This window comes from Sebastes fasciatus, chromosome 13, assembly GCF_043250625.1.
Source record: "Sebastes fasciatus isolate fSebFas1 chromosome 13, fSebFas1.pri, whole genome shotgun sequence".
Taxonomy (NCBI): Eukaryota; Metazoa; Chordata; class Actinopteri; order Perciformes; family Sebastidae; genus Sebastes; species Sebastes fasciatus.
The window spans coordinates 28,934,259-28,954,078 of NC_133807.1; the positions used below are offsets into that span (position 1 = coordinate 28,934,259).

General features: G+C 43.1%; 1 protein-coding gene across 1 annotated transcript; it reads left to right on the forward strand.

Moving 5' to 3' along the window:
- Nucleotides 1–344: 344 nt before the first annotated feature.
- iqck (IQ motif containing K) lies at nt 345–16,392 on the forward strand. Its single transcript, XM_074656733.1, has 9 exons — nt 345–514; nt 597–727; nt 1,679–1,826; nt 1,904–2,001; nt 3,085–3,137; nt 3,227–3,304; nt 3,599–3,683; nt 11,961–12,072; nt 16,091–16,392. Exons 1-9 carry the CDS (start codon nt 463–465, stop codon nt 16,366–16,368), a joined length of 1,035 nt encoding a protein of 344 aa, XP_074512834.1. The 5' UTR covers nt 345–462; the 3' UTR covers nt 16,369–16,392.
- The last annotated feature ends 3,428 nt before the right edge of the window (nt 16,393–19,820 follow it).

A 19,820-nucleotide genomic window follows, 5' to 3' on the forward strand; every position in this document is an offset into this window, starting at 1 on the left:
ATCAATATATTATTAATATATATAATAAATTAATTATATTATATTATGCATATATATAATACATTAATAGTATTATTAATTATATTATAAATATATATAATAAATCAATATTATATTATTAATATATATAATACATTAATAATATATAATTAATATATATAATAAATTAATAGTATTATTATATAATATTAATATATATAATAAATTAATTATATTATATTATATTTTCGGTGAGTCGATATATTCCACAAAACTGTTTAGAAAATCTGTTAAGCATTGTTTTGGTTAATCCTTTGTTTAGCTGTTTGTTAGTTAGATTCTCCCTTTTTATCTCCCAGCGCTACTAGTCTAGTCTGCTCTTGTTGTTTACACCGGAAGTCACAGCTACTTCCTTGGCAACCGAGCGAGTCCCTAGCAACCACTGGTCCCTAGCAACCACCGGAGCGAACCGAACAGACAGAAATGGCGAAGACAATCGGAGCCAAAAAATCACTTTGGCAACAAGTGTGTGACGGTAAGATGATGATATTGTATTAACTTAAGCTTTTAGGGAATTGAATTATAATATTATTTTTGTTTCATGTGTGTTTTTGGAGAGTATGAAGCTGAGCAGCCCAGTGCTCCCGGTGCTGCTGTGTGGACAGACAGCAGCTCAGTGAGCACCCAGGTCTCCCAGTACAGCGCCAGCACTCACTCACCGGTCTTCTATGGACTCACCACAGCCAAGGTCAGCTCATCATTCAGCTCATCAGTCAGCTCATCAGTCAGCTCATGTGTCTGATTAGTTTGGATCTTAAAGGGACTGTTTGTAAGAATCAGAAATGCTTGTTAACAGCGACACCTGTGGCCGTTAAGTCAACGAAAGTCAGCGTCGGGCTCGCGCTTGTGCTCGCTCTACATAGACATGCACGAGCATCGCTCAAAACAGTGAGGCGACAGACGTCAGCTAAAACCACAATATCACTCTATATTTCAGCTGCTTGGCAGTAATGTTAGCTGACCAGACGAAGGTCTCTCCATGAATCACTGCTGATCCTAGTGTTGGCTTTTCCTGCCTCAGCCTCCCGACCGCGGCCAGAGGGAACACGGGAGACACCGGAGTTTTGGTCAGAGACGATAACGTTTCTCGTTGCAGAGCCCCGTCACTTCACAAGACACGGGAAACCTCTGTTGGTCTGGAGGAGCTGCAGCAGTTATTTCTGCACAAACGTCTCAATGTTTCACTAGATATTCTCAGAGCTACGAAGTCTTCTGCAGTGTGTAGTGTGCGCGCATGCACATGAGGTGGAGCGAGCTGAGTGAAGGCAGAGGAGCAGAGACTCCGGCCCTGGAGACCAAAGCTACGGTCTCCCCCGCGTCCTCCGACCGCGGCCAACAACGTTTTGCAAGACGGGCTTCACTAGATAGAACTTTTCGGTTTGGGTGTAGTTTGTGTTGGAGTCTTGTCTGAACAGCGTAGCCACCCGTGAGCGCGTATATGCGGGCGTGCATGGGACACCGACACGGGTGATTTATACGTGTAAGAAGTTACAAACAGTCCCTTTAAAGGTCCCATATCGTGCTCATTTTCAGGTTCATACTTGTATTTTGTGTTTCTACTAGAACATAATAAAAAAACATGAAAATCTCACTTTTTTATTATATGGGACCTTTAAATGTTCATCGTTGGTCTCATCAGGTGTTTGTGGATGATGATCCTCTGAGAGACTTTGACCCTCTTCTCTGCCACCCTGCTCTCGCTGGATACTCTGTGTTGGGAAAACCTCCTTCAAGCCAGACGCGCCCATCAACAGCTGAAACTACATCAATTCCACAACTACATGAATGTAATTGAATGAGCTTTGCAACTGCCATCGTGGTCCATATATGTTGTATAATAAATGTATGTTTGTGTGTTTCTCAGGTCCTGCCATGCGTTTTATGGAGAGGAGAGTGTTCCCAGTGTTGTTGCCTGGACTGGAGGCTTTGCTGGAAGAAGCCCGGAAACATGGCTGCTTCGAGGTCTGAATTTCTTCTGATAAACAGGCGGCCAATGTGGTTAAAATGACCACAGATTAATTTAATACAGGAAATTAAAGGATAAATATGGTAAAATTAACATTATTTACTCAACTACTGTGTTTAAAGGAACAGTGTGTAACATTTCAGGGGATCTATTAGCAGAAATGGAATATAATATTCATAACCTGAAACTAAGAATCGTTGTGTTTTTGTTAGCTTAGAATGAGCCCTTCATATCTACATAGGGATCGGGTCCTCCTCACAGAGATCACCATGTTTCTCTGCCATGTTTCTACAGTAGCACAAACCAAACACCGGCTCCAGAGAGAGCCTTTTTACCTGAAGGCCACCGTAGTTCTCCGAAACGCTTGTGAAACTGCGGTTACGTGAGCCGCAGATTGTAAAACCGTGGTACTGCCAGCCACCGGCTGACTTCCGTTGCTCCTAAAGTAGTGTTATTATAGTAAGGATGGCCTCTGAGCGAGGTGAACGGCGTTACCACTGTTTTGCACTCTGCAGCTCCCATTAACGCAGTCTTGGAAAGGGAGGCGTGAGCGGAGGGGTACTCAGTTGGTTGCAATCTGCAACCACACAACTAGATGTCACCAAATCCTACACACTGTTCCCTCGACAAGTACAGTTTTTAGTTTTTACTTGACTACTAGACTGCTAGTATATACTCTAAGTATTCACTACATATCAGATGTAAATATTGCAATTTAATTTAAATTTAATTCAGCACTATTATTTCATAGCTGTAGTTCTTAGTTACTTTGCTGATTTGAAAATTTTACAAAATTCTACTAAAATGTTTTGATCATATAAAATGTGATACATTGCTATATATTAAATTACCCAGCAGCATTTTGAAGTAATTTAAATGAACTTCACCTTGACCAGCTACGACAGTGAAATGTGCACACATTACTGCATCAGTAGTAATAATCTTATAATATTGACAGAGTACATTTTACTGGTAACACTTTTACTCAAGTGAGATTTTGTCAGACTTTTACTTGTCATGGAGTATTTCTACATTGTTATATTTTTACTTCTACTCATGTACTTTCTTCTGTGTTGCAGAGGGAAAAAACGGCATTTAACCCGTGTGACTTCCTGACTGAGTGGCTCTACAAGTAAGAGCTCAAATGTGATAATTGAAGTGCTGTGTGCAAAAATATTTTGTTTGTGTGTCATGTCTTTTTTTTTTGTCCTTTTTCCTCAGCCACAACCCCCGCAGGCGAGAACAAGTCCCAGTGAACTTTAATGACATCCCGTTTGTTAAGGACTGGCTCAGCATGAAGTGAGTGTCTCCCTAACCTGACACACACACACACACACGCTACAGCTGTTATCTGCAAATTCATTGTTTGTCAAGATATATGACACAAATTTGCCTTTTTGAGTCCCATGGTCACCTTCCAAGGTTGCTGTGTTTAAAGTATAAAACAAACATTAATTTCAAGGAAAATAACTATGCAAAAACTAGATTAAAGTTATGACAACACAAACATGCTCATTCACAGATACATGCTGCATTTGTTTTTAATCCAGATGAGCTGACACACCCTCCTGTTTTGTCTCTCTCTGTCTTCAGTCCCAGGCCTCCCATCCCTCTGTTTCTACTGCTGAGTGAGGATCAGGCTGCTCTGCTCATCCAGGCTTTCTGGAGGGGATACAAGGTACACTGGATATGACTAGAAGAAAAATAAAGATGTATTGGGAATTCAGACCAACAGAGGTGGAAGAAAAATGATTACATTGGCTCAACACAGGTCTTAAAAGCTTTGAAACAAGGGCTGTAAATGGATTAAAATATTTAGTCCAAAATGTACCTTAAGGGGAGATTTGTTAAGTATTTAATACTCTTATCAACATGGGAGTGGGCAAATATGCTGCTTTATGTTAATGTATGTATATATTTATTATTGGAAATCAATTAACAACACAAACCAATGACAGATATTGTCCAGAAACCCTCACAGGTACTGCATTTAGTATAAAAAATATGCTCAAATCATAACATGGCAAACTCAAACCCAACAGGCAACAACAGCTGTCTGTGTGTCAGTGTGCTGACTTGACTATGACTTGCCCCAAACTACATGTGATTATCATAAAGTTGGCATGTCTGTAAAGGGGAGACTCGTGGGTACCCATAGAACCCATTTACATTCACATATCTTGAGGTCAGAGGTTGAAAATGTCCATGACAGTTTTTCCTCATCAAAATTTAGCGCAACTTTGGAGTGTTATTTAGCTTCCTTCGCGAAGAGCTAGTATGACGTGGTTGGTACCGATGGATTCATCAGGTGTTTTTAGTTTCGAAGTATCTTCACTCTAGCCTTAAAACTGTTAAAACAAATTTTGCGTTAACGCGTTATTATCACGTTAACTTTGACAGCCCTATTTGAAACATGGAGAATAAACTCTAAAGTTTAAAAATATCGGGAAAATTTCAAATTAAAAGCCTGGAAGAAAAGCCTATCATTTGACATACACATAACTTTAGCTACGCCTGGCTGGGCTTGTCAGGCTGACCAACTCTAATTACCAGCTCCCAAACGTCTCAGATTGATTCAAGAAGTTACAGAGTGGAGAAAATATAATGGGTTTTTGACGTAGAAAGCTTGAAGGAACCTTGCAATTACCCCACACACCACAGCGAGCCTGCCTGCCTGCTCTCTGTGTGTGTGGGTCTGCTATCTTAACAAACAACCGGCGCCCTCCTGCGTGTTGCAGTGCATCGGCCCACAGTGCCATCTTGTTGTATAATCCCATCCCCGCTGAAAAGCCCCTCTTCCACGGGGACTGCAATTTTTATTCAGCGGCTCGATTATGTAATCAGTGATGCGGGGATTTAATTCCTTCCTGTGTGGGCGTCGAAGTACTCTGATATAAATAGACGTAAACAGACACACTACCAGAGGCAAACAGCAGCAATTTCTCCACACTCACAAACAAATAAACCCAGTCTCGCAAGCAGGGGTCGTGTTTTTGTTTGTCTCAACAGAAGAGCTTATTTTTTTTCTTATCCTCGGTGCTTGTGGGAGGATTCAGCTTCAGTGTTGCTGCACAAACCGCTGAGAGGAGAAGATGCCAGCTGTGCTGTTGTGTGCAATTACATTCTGTTTGAATGATCTGAACATTTGAGTTGAATTTGTGGTCGTGTGCACGAAAAGATGTACTGAATCTGTGTGTGTGCATGCATCCATGTTTGGGCTACTTGTGCACCAGCAGGGGGCAACACCTCCTCTTTTATTTCTGTAACAACAATAAAAAATGCTCGCATGAGGTGGCAGCAGTGAGCCGGGCTGCCTGTCACTCCTCACTTTGTTTACCCTGAACTAAGAGAGGTTCAGCAGGGCCGCTGATAGCACTGCAGCCCAGCACCCCGAGGGGTTTAGAGGAAGAGAGAGACACAGCCGGAAAGAGACAGCAGTGAGAGGATGGGAGGGTAATATCTGGAAAGGATGAAGCTCAGGTTATGACGGGAACATTTTCAGATGGATGGATGGATGACAAAAGGGAGGAGAAATGATGTTGCAGAGTGGTTTTGGATTAGGAATGGTTGAGGGAAGACTAGGGAGAGAGAGACGGAGCCTCTGAGAAGCACACAGGAGGCTGTGAACGCAGCACAATCGGGGTCCAAAGTTGAGGGTTTGCGTCTTAAGATCATGACTTATTCAAAGTACACAGGGCTGAGATATTTTGGGTAGGCACTGAGGCCTGACAGATGTTGTTGTGTGTTACCTCGGCTGGGGAAAAACAGCAGTTAACAGCTCAGTGGGCAGCAGAGCAGAGACGAGGAGTCATTTTGTGATGTAAAAACGTCATTAGTTTCTGACATCATTTGTGTCTACTGGCGTGAGAATGTATGCGTTCTTCAAATAGCACGTGATAATTCAATATTATCATTTATAGAATGCTGCAGCGTTGACGTTTTTTTGTAAGCCAACCAGGAAGTTAGAATCGCCCTGGTTCCCTCGACAAAAAGCGAATTGGATATTTCCATTGGGTTTTGGATTATTGCAGAAAATAAACTCTGTGGCCATCAAACGTTTATGATACTAACACGTTATGTTCAGCAAGATAATCTCCATGAATGAACACAACTTTTATGTTTTTTGAAGCTTGAATGCAATTGCCAGAAGTAAAAAGCTAACATGAAGCTATAAACTAACCACACCACGGTCACATGAGCTCGAATATAAACACAACGAGGCTGTAAAGGCGGACGAGTCGGCGTGATGGCGTTTAGTAGTCTCATTTAGCCGCTTGTTAGCAACCGTCTTTTTTAAGATACGTAAAGGCTTCAAAGTTCACGAGTGGGGTTTTTACTAGGCCTGTCCCAAAATCCGTTTTTTGGGGCTTTGAAGCTTCGGTGAGTAATATTCGAAGGTATTCGAAGCTTCGCGGAGCAGCGCAGCGCAGCGCGGCACGCTGACATGGTCTTCTGTCTCCATCTCCCCTGTTTCAGTGCCGCTGCCGCACTACTGTACATACACACGCACCTCTACACACGATAAACAGCGATATCTGTCTGAGAATAACTAATAATAATTGATGTTGGATATGAATAATGAATAATGTTGTGGGATTATTACTTATTGCATGGGCTATTTTGGGATTTATACATTAATATTACATACTTATATATAAATTTTTTTTTTTAATTAGAAAACAAAGCATTCATATACTGATTTGAAAATTGAATACCATGGCAACAGTCGAAGCTTTGAAGCATTTGGGTCAGCCCTAATATTTACAGACGAATTTTATATCGTAGAACAAAACGTTAAAGACCACAGACCTTATTTCAGGTATCTAACTAAAAACCCACTGACTTTGAGATGAGGGAACTGGAACCAACTCCATTCCAGCAAAACTCTCATATCAAGATGTCATTGTTGACAGATTTAAAATCTTAGTGAACAATATCAGGCTATATTTCACCATAATCTGTCCTAATCTTCAAATGCTTGAGAATATTTTTATAGGAGAGTATAATCGGATTATGAGATTTTGCTGTAAGAAATCATTTGACTCAATGATGAATATGAGTTTTCTGTGTGTTTTTTGAATACTTCACTAAATATTGTAACATAAACAGTAGATATCTAATGCTGTGATAATAACATCTTTATCCAAATTGCACACCTCTACTTTCATCAATATACTCTTCATCTCCTCCACACACCGTCTCTTTCCCCCTCACTCTTACACTCTATGCTGTTATATAACCTGCCTGACGCAGCGCTGACTGCAGAGGGGGTGTGTGTGTGTGTGTGTGTGTGTGTGTGTTTGTAAGAAAGACAGACTGAGGTCCAGGAAGCAGGGAGTATTTTTGTAGTTTAGGATTTTATCCCTCCATTATTAATCTCTTTCATCAAACCATATTGAGGAGTGAAGAAGAGCAGCGGTAGAGATAATACACACACTAACTCACATCTATGACCCGGACAATGCGATTGTCTCTTGTTTCTCTCATGTACAACTATGAAGAGCTGCTGCGGTCTAAACATATTACATAATCTTCTTTACACTGTGTGCCGACACTAATCCATTCATCCATGCCTGCTACTGTAATGCACACATGCAGTATGTACTTGCACACGCAGTCCGCTGATCACTAAGACTTCTCAGGCTCTCTCAGGTCTGGTCAGCTGATGTGTGTGTGCTGTGTAATAAATAGGCATTACAATTAGGCTGACAGTATTAAGGGTTTGTGGTCATGTAGAGAAGCAGGCTTTTATCATAATCATTTCCACTGATCTATCAAGCGTGCACACACTGTGGTTGACCCTGTAGCCCTGTCCAAGTCTAACAAGATGTTTGTGATTGGTTTTCTTGTTTCGGTCCATGATCTGTTGTCAGATTGGATTCTATGTTTTTTAAAGGAATAGTTAAACATTTTGGGAACATACTTATTTGCTTTCTGGCAGGGAGTTAAGGCCGTTACACACCGGGGGGCGTGACGAATAAACCACATGAAAATGCGAAATACTCACATGCGAATATTATTTATCTAGGGATTTCATTGTGAAAAATAAGGACAGAAGTAGTGGATCTGGTCTGCGTTGTCTTAAAGTATTAAAGTTTTCCGTCTTGGTTTGGACTGCGCAGCCTCCGTGTGGTTGTTTCATAAATATAGGCCTAACTCAAACCGTTCTGCACAACGTGATTGGTTGATGCCTTTATTCGCGGTGCGAAAGCTCAGAAGCAGCATAATATTCACGTTCTGTGTGAAAGTACTCATTATAAAAACAACAGTTCAAAAAAAATATACTGACATGTTTTAATCACACAATAACGAAGCTGCTGGTGTGTAAAGGTCTTTAGATGAGAAGATCGATACCATATCATATCGTCATATTTGTCCGGCAAATACAAAGCTACAACTAACAGTTGGTTATCTTTCTCATCTCATCCCTACTTGTCATAATTTGCATCTTAGGCAGAAGCTCCTCCTTTTGCATAGTATCGTGACGCGCAGCTAATATTGTAACGTGTGGCGTTTAAGTTTAGGCAACAAAACTACCTAGTTAATGTTAGAAAAAACATCATGGTTTGGCTTAAAACAAGTACGCTTGTAATGTAACCTAATATATGGACGTACTGTCATGTGACTTAGCGCCATAATGTCATGTGACATAACGTCAGTAAAAATTACTCCTTACTCCAGCAGAAACCCTGATGTCGATTTTCTCACCTGAAGTGGATGCTTTGTTTCTTAGAGTAACAGGCCACAAAAAAAATAATAAGTCATCATTTTTTAGCATCATTTGGTGAGTCATTTTGAATAGAAACGTTGTTACAGTCCTGACATGTCTGAGGAAAGTCGTCTTAGCCTAGCAGGCCCAGTTATTGTCTGAAAGTAGGACACTGTGAGTACTGAGTGTATTCCACATGACATAAACTAATGGAGCTGTTTGAAAGACTCTCTCTCTCTCTCACACACACACACACACACACACACACACACACACACACACACACACACACACACACACCCAGAAGGCTGTAGAGTCAACAGCAGAAGTAGGTCTGTGATTCCAGCTGAATGATCCGAGGGCAGTGATAGATGAATGGTTTGAATTGAGCTCCAGTGTTAAGTCAGTGACGGGCCACGTGCACTGACACTCGTGCAGAAAATTTGTCACAGGCGTGCAGGACGTCCAGTAGCCGGTGGCTCTGCTTTGTCCTCACTTCCCCCTCCTGCAGAAGGGCTGTAGGGGCACACTGTCCCAGGCTGAGATGGACTAGTCGTAGCATGAAAGGCCTAACACAGGCTGTAATATCATATGTAACACAGAGAGCATTTCAGTTCTAAGTGTTCTTACAAAGGACAGTAGGGACAGTGCCTGAGTCTACGGAGGCACGAATCAGATCACAGGTTGCTCAGCTGGTTAAGCCTCACCAACAAAACCATGATGGATCGGTGTGTGGATGGGGTGCGAGGCGTAGACGGAGCCGGCTGCTGTCGCCGTGTCTTTATGCAGCCTGTCAGTGCGGCTGGTGATGTGACTGCAGCCAGTCCCCTCCGAAAAGAAGCCATTGTGCTGCTGCTGCTGCTGAGTGTGAGACCAGGAGAAGAGCTCGCTCTCACAGGCAAGCTTTGCACAAAAAAAAGGGTGAAGGCAGCTCATAAAAAGGCTGTGCAGCGGGATTGAAGTGTGTGTGTGTGAGAAAGAGGGCGCAGTTTGTGTCACTGTGTGGCTGGAGCGTGGGGGGCCTTTTTGTGCTGCTGCCTTTAAGAGATGGAGGAGGATGGAGTTCCTCTTTTTCTATTTTCAGTGTGTTTTTTATTTCGGTTGTGCTTTTGCATGTCAAATAATGCGCATGAATGCACGCAGCCTCGCAATATAACTAATCACTCTGATACCAACCTTCATGCACGTACACGGAATGAGACACATGTACGATCAACACGATACTGTATTATCAAAGCTTCATTAATGATTCATACCAGGAAGATTAGATGAGAAAAAGCAGAATTTGGTGTTGTTAATCATATGTATATACGCTCACACACACAGAGTCCTTGATGCACTCAGTCAAAACAGTACCTCACCGCTGCTAATCAGCTGTACTGATGCACACAGACAGGCTTCAAAACACACAGCTCTTTGTCTCCTGCTAGCACACACAAACTGGCAGGCTCCCCCCGTAGAAAGCATGTTTATTCAAAAAGTCAGCTTTCCAAGAACTTTGATTTTGTGTGGCACTTTGTAAAGCTTTGTCTCGGGGAGGTCCCACGGCCGTGAGATATTCCCGTCGTTTAGCAGTAGCTGACGGCGATCGAAAAGGAACTGGAGGTACAACGTTTCTGCAGGACACCAATGGAAAGTGACAGAGTAGAAATGGCCACACAGACACACACACAAGCGACGGTGAGCAAACACGACAGACTACCAGCCTCCCCCCCTCCTCCTCCACCCCTCCTGACCCTCACCCCTCATTTCCATTTCTATGGTTCGCTCCCATCAGTGGAGAGGCTGTTGCAGCGCTGTGACACCCGGTGAATTAACTATTGGAGGCCCTGCTAGTCTTACCCATTCCTCAACCCATCGCCAGGCTTATATAACAGGCCCACTTTCATGCCCACTGCTAATGGCAACACTATTGTCGTCATTCAAGCAGTCGAACGGAGAGGGAGGAGTAAGAGGAAAACAAGATTGGAGAGAGGAGAGGTGGGAGAGAATACAGAGTAGAGATGAAACGTCGATGTGCTGGAGAATGAGGGGAGAATAAGGTGTTGGTGTGAGAGATATAGAGGCACACCTGAAGGAGAAGAGAAGGGCGGAGGAAGAGGAAGGAGAAGGAGGCCGAGTTAGTGGGAGGGTAGTCGTAGTAGTAAGAAGAGAAGGAGGAGATAAAGAAAGGAAATGAGACTTAGCTCTTCAGGGACATTTTCTATTCATCTAAAACAGCAAGACTGTTTAATAATCTCTCAGGAAAGTAGGCAGCGCACACACACAACAACTACAGGGGTTTCCTGCAAGAACAAAAGCATCAGAGACGGCTTATTGACACGAATCTGCAGCAGAATTTGACCCATTTACTCACCTATGTGGGCACAGATGCACAAACACACTCAGCTATACATGTTAACACGCTTCATTACTTACAACAGTGATGGTTTAGATGATGGAGCATCTAATGGCTTGTTTATCTACTGGTTTGTAAAGTTGTTTCACCTTGTTGTTGTTAGCACACAGTAAAAATATTGTCAATTTTCTACGTAATATGAGCACAAATATGTTATTTACACAAGTGATGAAGGTAGAGCATAAGCATAGTCAGCTGGACAGATGTGACATGACTTATGGAGTCTACTAGTGGGCTTCTTCCTGGGTCTGAGAACTGAAGCCAATGCTGAAGTGCCTTAAACCTGCATTCTTTCTAACAGCCAGCAGGGGGCGACTCCTCTGGTTGCAGGAAGAAGTCTGATTGTATAGAAGTCTATGAGAAAATGAGCCTACTTCTCACTTGATTTATTACCTCAGTAAACATTGTAAACATGAGTTTATGGTCTCAATCGCTAGTTTCAAGTCTTCTTCAATACAGCATGATGTTCATTTAGTACATTTTCTACCAATGTTGTAAACACGAGCTCACAAGTTTCATTTGGAGGCACCATTAGCTCCACCCCCCCTCTTGTGTCACTTCTGGTTGCAAATAGCCAAAATGACGAACTTGAGGCCTTAAAACGGCCGTCCGCAAACCAATAAGTGATGCCACATTGACTACATCCACTTCTTATATACAGTCTGTGATCCAAACACAGTAAATGAGCCACTTTCACTGTTTAACCACCATACAAGTAAAAGAGAATGATATATTAATTAAACAAACATATTGGCAACTACACTGGTTGCTTACTAGCACTGATTAGGTTGTGACTTAATTAAGCTATTGATGCTGTTTGCATGTTCTGCTGGGTGTGTATGTTGTAGGTCAGGGCGCGCCCAGATGTGCAGGAGCTACGTCTGTGGCAGAAAGACCTTAGAGAGAACCGCGACATCGGCAAAACTGTCGAGCAGTTCTGGGCCCAACAAGAGAGCCGAGGTGAGAGCGCACACACACACACACACACACACACACACACACACACACACACACACTCACATGGTATCACTAAATGCCAGGCCTCAGGCTCGCTGGCAACACAATACCATTGATCTTGAATTTTCTCATGTGGTGTGTGACAGCAGCTGCTGATAGGCAGGCAGGACGCCAGCACACATTCACAAAAACAGGCTACAGTACACCAACCCATACAGTACTATACACACCAATATATGTCAGCCTGTGCATAGTACAGTATCACGCTCGCACACACACAATTACTCCCATATAAACTGCAGAGATACAGTATTCATCCCAACACGGCTTTGAAGTTAAAGCAGAGAGATGAGGAGAGCCGTGACACAGAGAGAGAATGAGGGCAGAGACAGAGACGGAAGATTGAAAGTGAAGGAGAGAAAGAAAATGTCTGCAGGGCTCAGGGTGTGTCTGAGTGACAGAGATAGAGCAGAGGATGGAGGCTGGGGATACATGTGAAGACAGAGAAGAGACACAGAGCGAAGAGGGAGGGAGACGGAGAAGAGTATAAAGTGATAAAGTGTGTCGAGGCCTGTATGTGTATGTACTTACTGTGTATGTAGTGTGTGTGCACACATGAAGGACAGAGCAGAGCAGCTGGGAATGCAGGCCCATGTCCAATGTTACTGACTGGCATTAGAGCTCAATGAGAGTGAAAGAACTTTGACCTTGAACACACACACACACACACAGTGGTACACTGTACAAGTGATTAACGCCCAGCGAGTACCCCCTATTATTCTAGGGGTTACCAGAGGGTACATGAAAAGACTGTGACGAAAAGCAAATTTGGAAAAAAAAAAGGAAGAAAATAAACACAAATACAAATAGTTTTTTACAAACACACACACTCCAACTCGCACACTACCGTTGGGCATCGTAGCATGTCTGTTTTTGTCGCCCACAAACAATGACGCCACCGTAAACACAGGTTTCTTCCACGCCGACACATTCCTCACAACAAAGGCGCTCGCTGCAGCCGCGGCGGGTCGACGGAACATTCTTCCGCTGGGGTGCCACAGCCACGCTGTGCTGCTGCTAGCTGCTGCTACTGCTGCTGCTGCACCACTACTGCTGACCTGACATTTTAGCAGGGGGGCCTGGGGATGTGTGTGTGTGTGTGTGTGTGTGTGTGTGTGTGTGTGTGTGTGTGTGTGTGTGTGTGTGTGTGTGTGTGTGTGTGTGTGTGTGTGTGTGTGTGTGTGTGTGTGTGTGTGTGTGTGTGTGTGTGTGTGTGTGTGTGTGTGTGTGTGTACAGAGTCTGTCCAGACTGTCCTGAATGGAAGCCATTTTCTGACCAAATCTAAAAATGGATGAGATGGAGAGAGAACCAGACGTGTGTGAGCTAGAGGCAGGCAGGGATTGGTGCTGAAGTTGCACTTTGTTTGTCTGTTGTTCTTTTGGAGGTAATGAAGCAAGCGCTCCCCCCCCCCCCTAATCCCCCTCAGCACTGACAGATAAATGACCCATGTTTGGGGGTGGAGGCTGTGGCAGAGAGAGGGCGAGTGAGATTATTTAGGGAAGCCCCCTCCCTACTGTACACAAGCTCTTTAAGTCGATCCAGCAACAGCTGCACTCGTCTCATTTGACCCGAGGAAACCAGCATGCGATACCTCCTCTGCCATTTCACAGCCTGACATCAGAATCAATCGGAGACGGAGAGGAAAACAAAAGAGGGAAAGAGCAAAGTAACCCAGAGAGCAGACACACGATGATACCTCGGGGTCGAGAGGTCACGGCTCATTGGGCAGGTGCAGCTCTCAGCAGCTCGTGAATCACCACATGGCTGTCCTTGACTGCAGCCTGACATGTGTACCGTCAGTCCAAGCGCTGGTAAAACAGAATAGTTATCTGGCCTCAGAAAACATCTTTTCCTCCTAATAGTAATAGTAGTAGTAACTTCTATCAATATGGCAATTCATGTTGTTGTCAATAGTATAGAGTTCTGCAGGGATGACGTATTTTTGTAGGCCAACCAGGAAGTTAGCATCTCCCTGGTTCCCTCGACAAAAAGCCAATGGGATTTTTCCATTTGGTTTCGGATTATAGCAGAAAATAAGCTCTGTGGCAAACACACGTTTATGATACTTGCAAGCTTTGTTCCGTAAAATAATCTCCACAAATGAACACAACATGCAGTTGCCAGAAGTAAAAATCTAACGTTACGGCTATAAACAAACTACACCACGGTCGCATGACTTCACGCTTGTGTTAACCACAGACCTTATTTCAGGCATCTAACTAAAAACCCATTGACTTCCAGATGAGGGAACATGAAGTCCTAAAATGACAACTCATTTCCAGGTTTTAGGACTCATTCCTGCGCCGCCCTACAGCATAAAATCAAACCGTTATATAAATGTGTCAATTGCAGGTAATTGTATCCCAGTCTGGCACAAATTACACTGCATTTTTATTATCATCTTCATTTATTAAAAAGGACCATCCAAAACCATGTTTATAAATGGCACATTATTAAAAGTATGAGTCATCTGAAACAGAGACAATTATTTTTAGATGATTAAAAGCCTGCTGAATAGCTGCGTCGGTGCAGATTTTGATGCTACAGATGGTATCGACGCACCTCAAAGAGTTCTCAAAACCACACTTAAAACCACAGTTACAGTCATTAGCTTGTAAATGAAGCAAAACAACTCTCACTAGCATCATCACTGTGTCTCGTGTTGTGTTATAAAAGGCCAAATGTATTCATCACAGCGTCACTTCCATAATGTCAAAGCCATTGCCTTTTACTGGCAGATAACAAAAGGCCACCACAATAGCCTTGCAGCTGTCACAGTGAGAAAGTGTCAGTAACTGGCTGAATCACGGTTTGTTAAACAGGTTTCCACCCAGGCCTTATTAAAATATAGTTTCTGTCAATTATGATTGGGAAAAGGCACAACTTTTATTTTTCAGAAACTAATCGTTTTAGGTCTTCAAACACCAGCATAATGTACTTACCAAAAACACAAATGTACGGTGGCCGACAAGGGCAAACGTGCTACAACGGCCCAAAACATTCCCATCAGGAGAAACTCGCTGCAGAAACGATGCCAATTCAAAAATACATATGAAAATCAAATCAAACCAAAACAATTATATCAACAGAAACGTCTGGCATCCAAGCCCCCGGGATGAGCACCGGTCGTTGATGCCAATTTTCGTAGTGGCCAAACGACGGTACTACAACTTCCGTGTCCGTCACGTGATGCCATTGGACCCAAAAAGACATTACATTGGGAAAGAGACGTCTGTAACTCAGCGGATAATTTTTTTTGAGGTGAATCAACTTAACAGTATGAACACTCTAATAGCCCTTATTTTAAATCATTAGGTCCTTAGGTCATTAGGAGTTAGCAAGCTGTGACGACAGCGTGACGGTTGTGACCCTGGTCGGGGGAAAAAATCAAGTTGTTCCACTTAGCGCTCCGCCTAGAGGCCGGGAGAACTTCCCTCGTGTTGACTGGATATACATAGCTTTTTGTTCAATTTGTTTTGGGGGTTTGTGTGTTTTTGACTTTGCGTCGCTTTTTCATTTGCAACACATTCCCATATTTGTTTTGGATTTTCGTATGTGTTTGTGAATTGGCATTGTTTGTGAAGCTGCAGCACGTTTTCTCCTGATGGAAATGTTTTGTGTCATTATAACGCGTTTGCCCTTGTCGGCCAACGTAGATATGTTTATGCTTTACAGATAAAAATGGGCGAAAGTTGTGCAAAAGTAAAGTTTATGAAACCTGACACAAAAAAGCCTTTTTGGTAAATCATTTGAGGATCTGTCTGACAATTCTTTGAGCTTTTGATTTTTTTATCAGGAGATTTGTTTCAGGATTTAAGGCAACTGTTGCCTCAGTGGAGAGCAGCACAATGTAAATATTCTCAAAAATAAAGCTTATTGTTGTCGTGATGAACATCCCGGTCTGCTTGCAACAACGATGAACCTGTTCATATTAAGGATGCAGTTCTTGTTTGTCTCCAGTGGGCTCTGCCATGACAGACCTTCCAGGAAGCCCCCAGCCCGGCGACTCGGATGTGTCCATCCAGGTGGTTTCCCCCACCCCCCAGAGCACCGTGGTCCACACCCCCACCCCCGAGATGACCCCTGAGGGCGTTGAGTGGCTGACCCCCAGCCTGCGCAGGGTGGAGAAAATGGCCTGCACGCCATCCCTGACTGATTTCCTCTCTGTGTCCGTGAACGGTGACAAATCCCCGACTGCAGCGTCTCCTTCTTTACTAGGACCTCCAAACCTGCTCTAGACTGGTGGTACTCTTAACTGAAACATTAGCTCCATGAACATGTTTTTTTTCTTTTTTTTCTTGTGTTTAAAGGCTATTAAACTCTGTTAGGTTGATGTCAGACTGACCAAAGTGATCAGTCAAACAAGCCATTAAAAACGCCTGTAACCAATTGGATATGGCCAGGCAGGGATTTATGGTCTGAGATTCGTGTCTAATTAGTTGATTGCTTTTATTGCCTTTTTGATGGATCGCCTCCCTTCATGAGTCCCACCCGACAAATGAACGCCATATAGCACGGTTCACATATTATTACTGTCGGGAGTGAGGCGTCCCGTAACAGACTTAATGTTTCCTCGCAGCACTTCTAGCTGATAGCAGCTCACTGGAAGATAACTAAATCGTATTTCCTCGCCTTGTCATTTCCTTTTTCCTTAGCAGTACATATCACTCCACTAAAGAGGTTATAGCATTTCCATTCAAGTCAGGAATTGAGGCCAGAGTGAAAGGTGAGTCAGCGTGCAGAGCAGCACTTTCTATCCTGTTTATCAGGAAAGGAAATTATCCTGTCAGAGGAACAGAGAATAAAAACAGAGTTTAAGAACATCACTGACGTCACTGGTGGATGATAGACAGAGCAGCAAACAGGAATATCCTATTATTCTCCTTAGATCCTACTGTTTTACACGTGATAATAACCCTGTTATATACTGTATGTCCTGACACTATGTGGTATGAATGTTAGCTTCAGTAAGCCAAGTTGGACATTATACCCTACCACAAAACATAAGTATGTTCGATTCTGATTGGTCAATCACGACGTTCTACGCTATACTATGTATAACAGACCGTTGCTATGGGCGCAGTTCTGATGTCAGACTCTGGCGGACCGTTTTTGTGTCAAATTTCTTCAGTAAGTTGCCGTGTAATAAGCGGGATAATTTACAGCTAGGGCGTCATTTTTGTGAATTAAACCCCCTACAGGGTGATGCGATGCTCCTCGTCGGGGTTTATTTCACAACAATGACCGGCTCGCTGCACATTATCCCTTACATATATTAGGGCTGTTGATTAATCGCAAATTTATCACGATTATCTGTTCAAAATGTACCTTAAATGGAGATGTGTCAAGTATTTAATACTCTTATCAACATGGGAGTGGGCAAATATGCTGCTTTATGCAAATGTATGTGTATATTTATTACTGGAAATCAATTAACAATAAAAAAAACAATGACAGATATTGTCCAGAAACCCTCACAGGTACCGCATTTAGCATAAAAAATAATATGCTCAAATCATAACATGGCAAACTGAAGCCCAACAGGCAACATTATTCACTATCATAAAAATGTGATACTGTATGATGGTGTTCTCCAGCATCGTCTGTGAATTTGTTTTACTCGCTGTATTTTATTCTCACATGACAGCAGAGTTGGAATATTAGTATTTTTCTTTTTGGTATTTTTCCGAGATGTACTGTAGATAAAGGTTGGACATTTTGCCCCTAATGACTCCATCACATTCAGCTGCCTTTTTTTTCTGGCACCTGGTAAACGTCATCGTAAATGCCACGCATCAGTCATGGAAAGTTCATGAAATTTGCAAAGAATATTCAGGATAAAAAGACGTGCATGCTGCTCAACTGCAGTTCTTCACTCTCCTTCATGTCAACTTTAAAAGACCGTGCAGGTTATAACCGTCTTCTCCCGACTGTGTGTCAATTAAACTGAGTGAATAGAGTGCACTCCTGGCATGTTTCCATCACGTACCTGAGAGGATACTTCTGGTTTCCCCTCCAGTGTCTCTGCAGAGCAGCGTGGCGGCGGCGGTGGCGGCGGCGGTGGCGGCGGTCTCGTGATGGACGGCTTTCCTGACCATTCCAGTCACTGATGCACACCGCCTCCCAGTGAGGCATGAGGAGGGTCATGTATCTCCCTTTGCAGGTATGTGGATGCTTAGGAGACAGCTGCCACTGGGTGAGGTGATAAAACAGCCCATTTCATTCTGGGGACATCTGATAGTGCAGCCAGCTCCACGGAGTCTGGCAGCGCTGGGCCCCGACTGAAACTGGATCACACAGCAGCAGAGGGGAGTGGGCACCGGGCTGTCAGAGCAAAGCCAGAAAACAACTGGTTCTGGGCTGCAATTTCAGGCTGAAGGTGGAAGTGAAGAATGCGACTGTGTTTATAGTGGGTACTCCTGTGTAGGCTGGGAATACACTGATTATAAATTACTCTAACACCATGTTCTTAGATGTAAACAGTACGCCACAAACATTAAAACATAGGAAGTTATAGGCCTAAATAAAAGGCAGTTGATTATATATTATTATGTATATTTCAGAGTGCAAAAACATACAGTTTATAGTATATTAGCCACTGACTAGTCTAAAAATAAATCCCAGTAGAATTGGAGCTGGATTCCTGCATAAATCATACAATTTCTTTCCGAAAAAAAACCACTCTCAATGATGATATGGCAAACTATTTATACATCCAACAGTCACGGAGCAACATTATCATTCATTTGGAGTGGTGTTTGTGTCCTCCTTGTGAATTTAAGTCCAATATTGTCTCTCTTTTAGCTCCATTTTTGGTCTTTACCAACTGCTGAGGGAAAGATCTGACTCTTTAGCTGCTAAATGCTTCACTATGTTCACCAGCTAGTCGCTAACTGTGTCTGTCTGCTGTTTGGTGCTGAGCAGGGAGTGTAAAGGGGTTTTTTTTGTGTTGAAAACAGCTGCCTGCTGCGGCCGGAAACGACGCAATGAGAGCAGTGAGACTGAGAGTGAGCCCAAACAGGAACAGTGTGTGACATTTCGGTGGATCTATTAGCAGATATGGAAAATAATATTCAAAACTATCTCTTCTTTAGTGTATAATCACCTGAAACTAAGAATCGGTGTGTTTTCGTTTGCTTAGAATCCTTCATATCTACATAAGGAGCGGGTCCTCTTCACGGAGTCAGCCCTGTTTCTACAGTAGCTCAGAATGGACAAACCAAACACTGGCTCAAGAGAGAAACTTTCCCGTTTTCACGTTACCTGAAGGCCACCGTAGCTCTCTGACATGCTTGGGAAACTGCGGTTACCACAGAGTGCAAAACCGTGGTACCGCCAGCCGCCGTCTGACTTCCGTTGCTCCTAAAGTAGTGTTATTATGGTAAGGACATCGAACGGCGTTCCCACGGTCTTGCACTCGGCGGCTCACGTTACCGCAGTCTTGGAAAAGGAGGAGTGAGCGGAGGTGTACTCAGTTGGTTGCAATCTGCAACCACACCACTAGATGTCGCCAAAACCTACAAACTGTACCTTTAAATTAATTAAGGGGGTCCTTATCAAAAGTGTAACATGTAATGATATTATCATTATCAGATTTTTAACTGTCAAATATCTCTAATTTTGGGCTCTAATTCATCATGTATGTCACCGCATCACTACCTTGGAAAAAAACACCACATCAAATTAAAAG

Excerpts from the sequence above, each read along its gene's own strand:
- iqck (XM_074656733.1), top strand. The coding sequence starts at position 463 with ATGGCGAAGACAATCGGAGCCAAAAAATCACTTTGGCAACAAGTGTGT. Across the intron at positions 3,305-3,598 it reads AAGGACTGGCTCAGCATGAA|TCCCAGGCCTCCCATCCCTC; the intron begins GTGAGTGTCTCC and ends CTCTGTCTTCAG. Across the intron at positions 3,684-11,960 it reads CTTTCTGGAGGGGATACAAG|GTCAGGGCGCGCCCAGATGT; the intron begins GTACACTGGATA and ends TGTATGTTGTAG.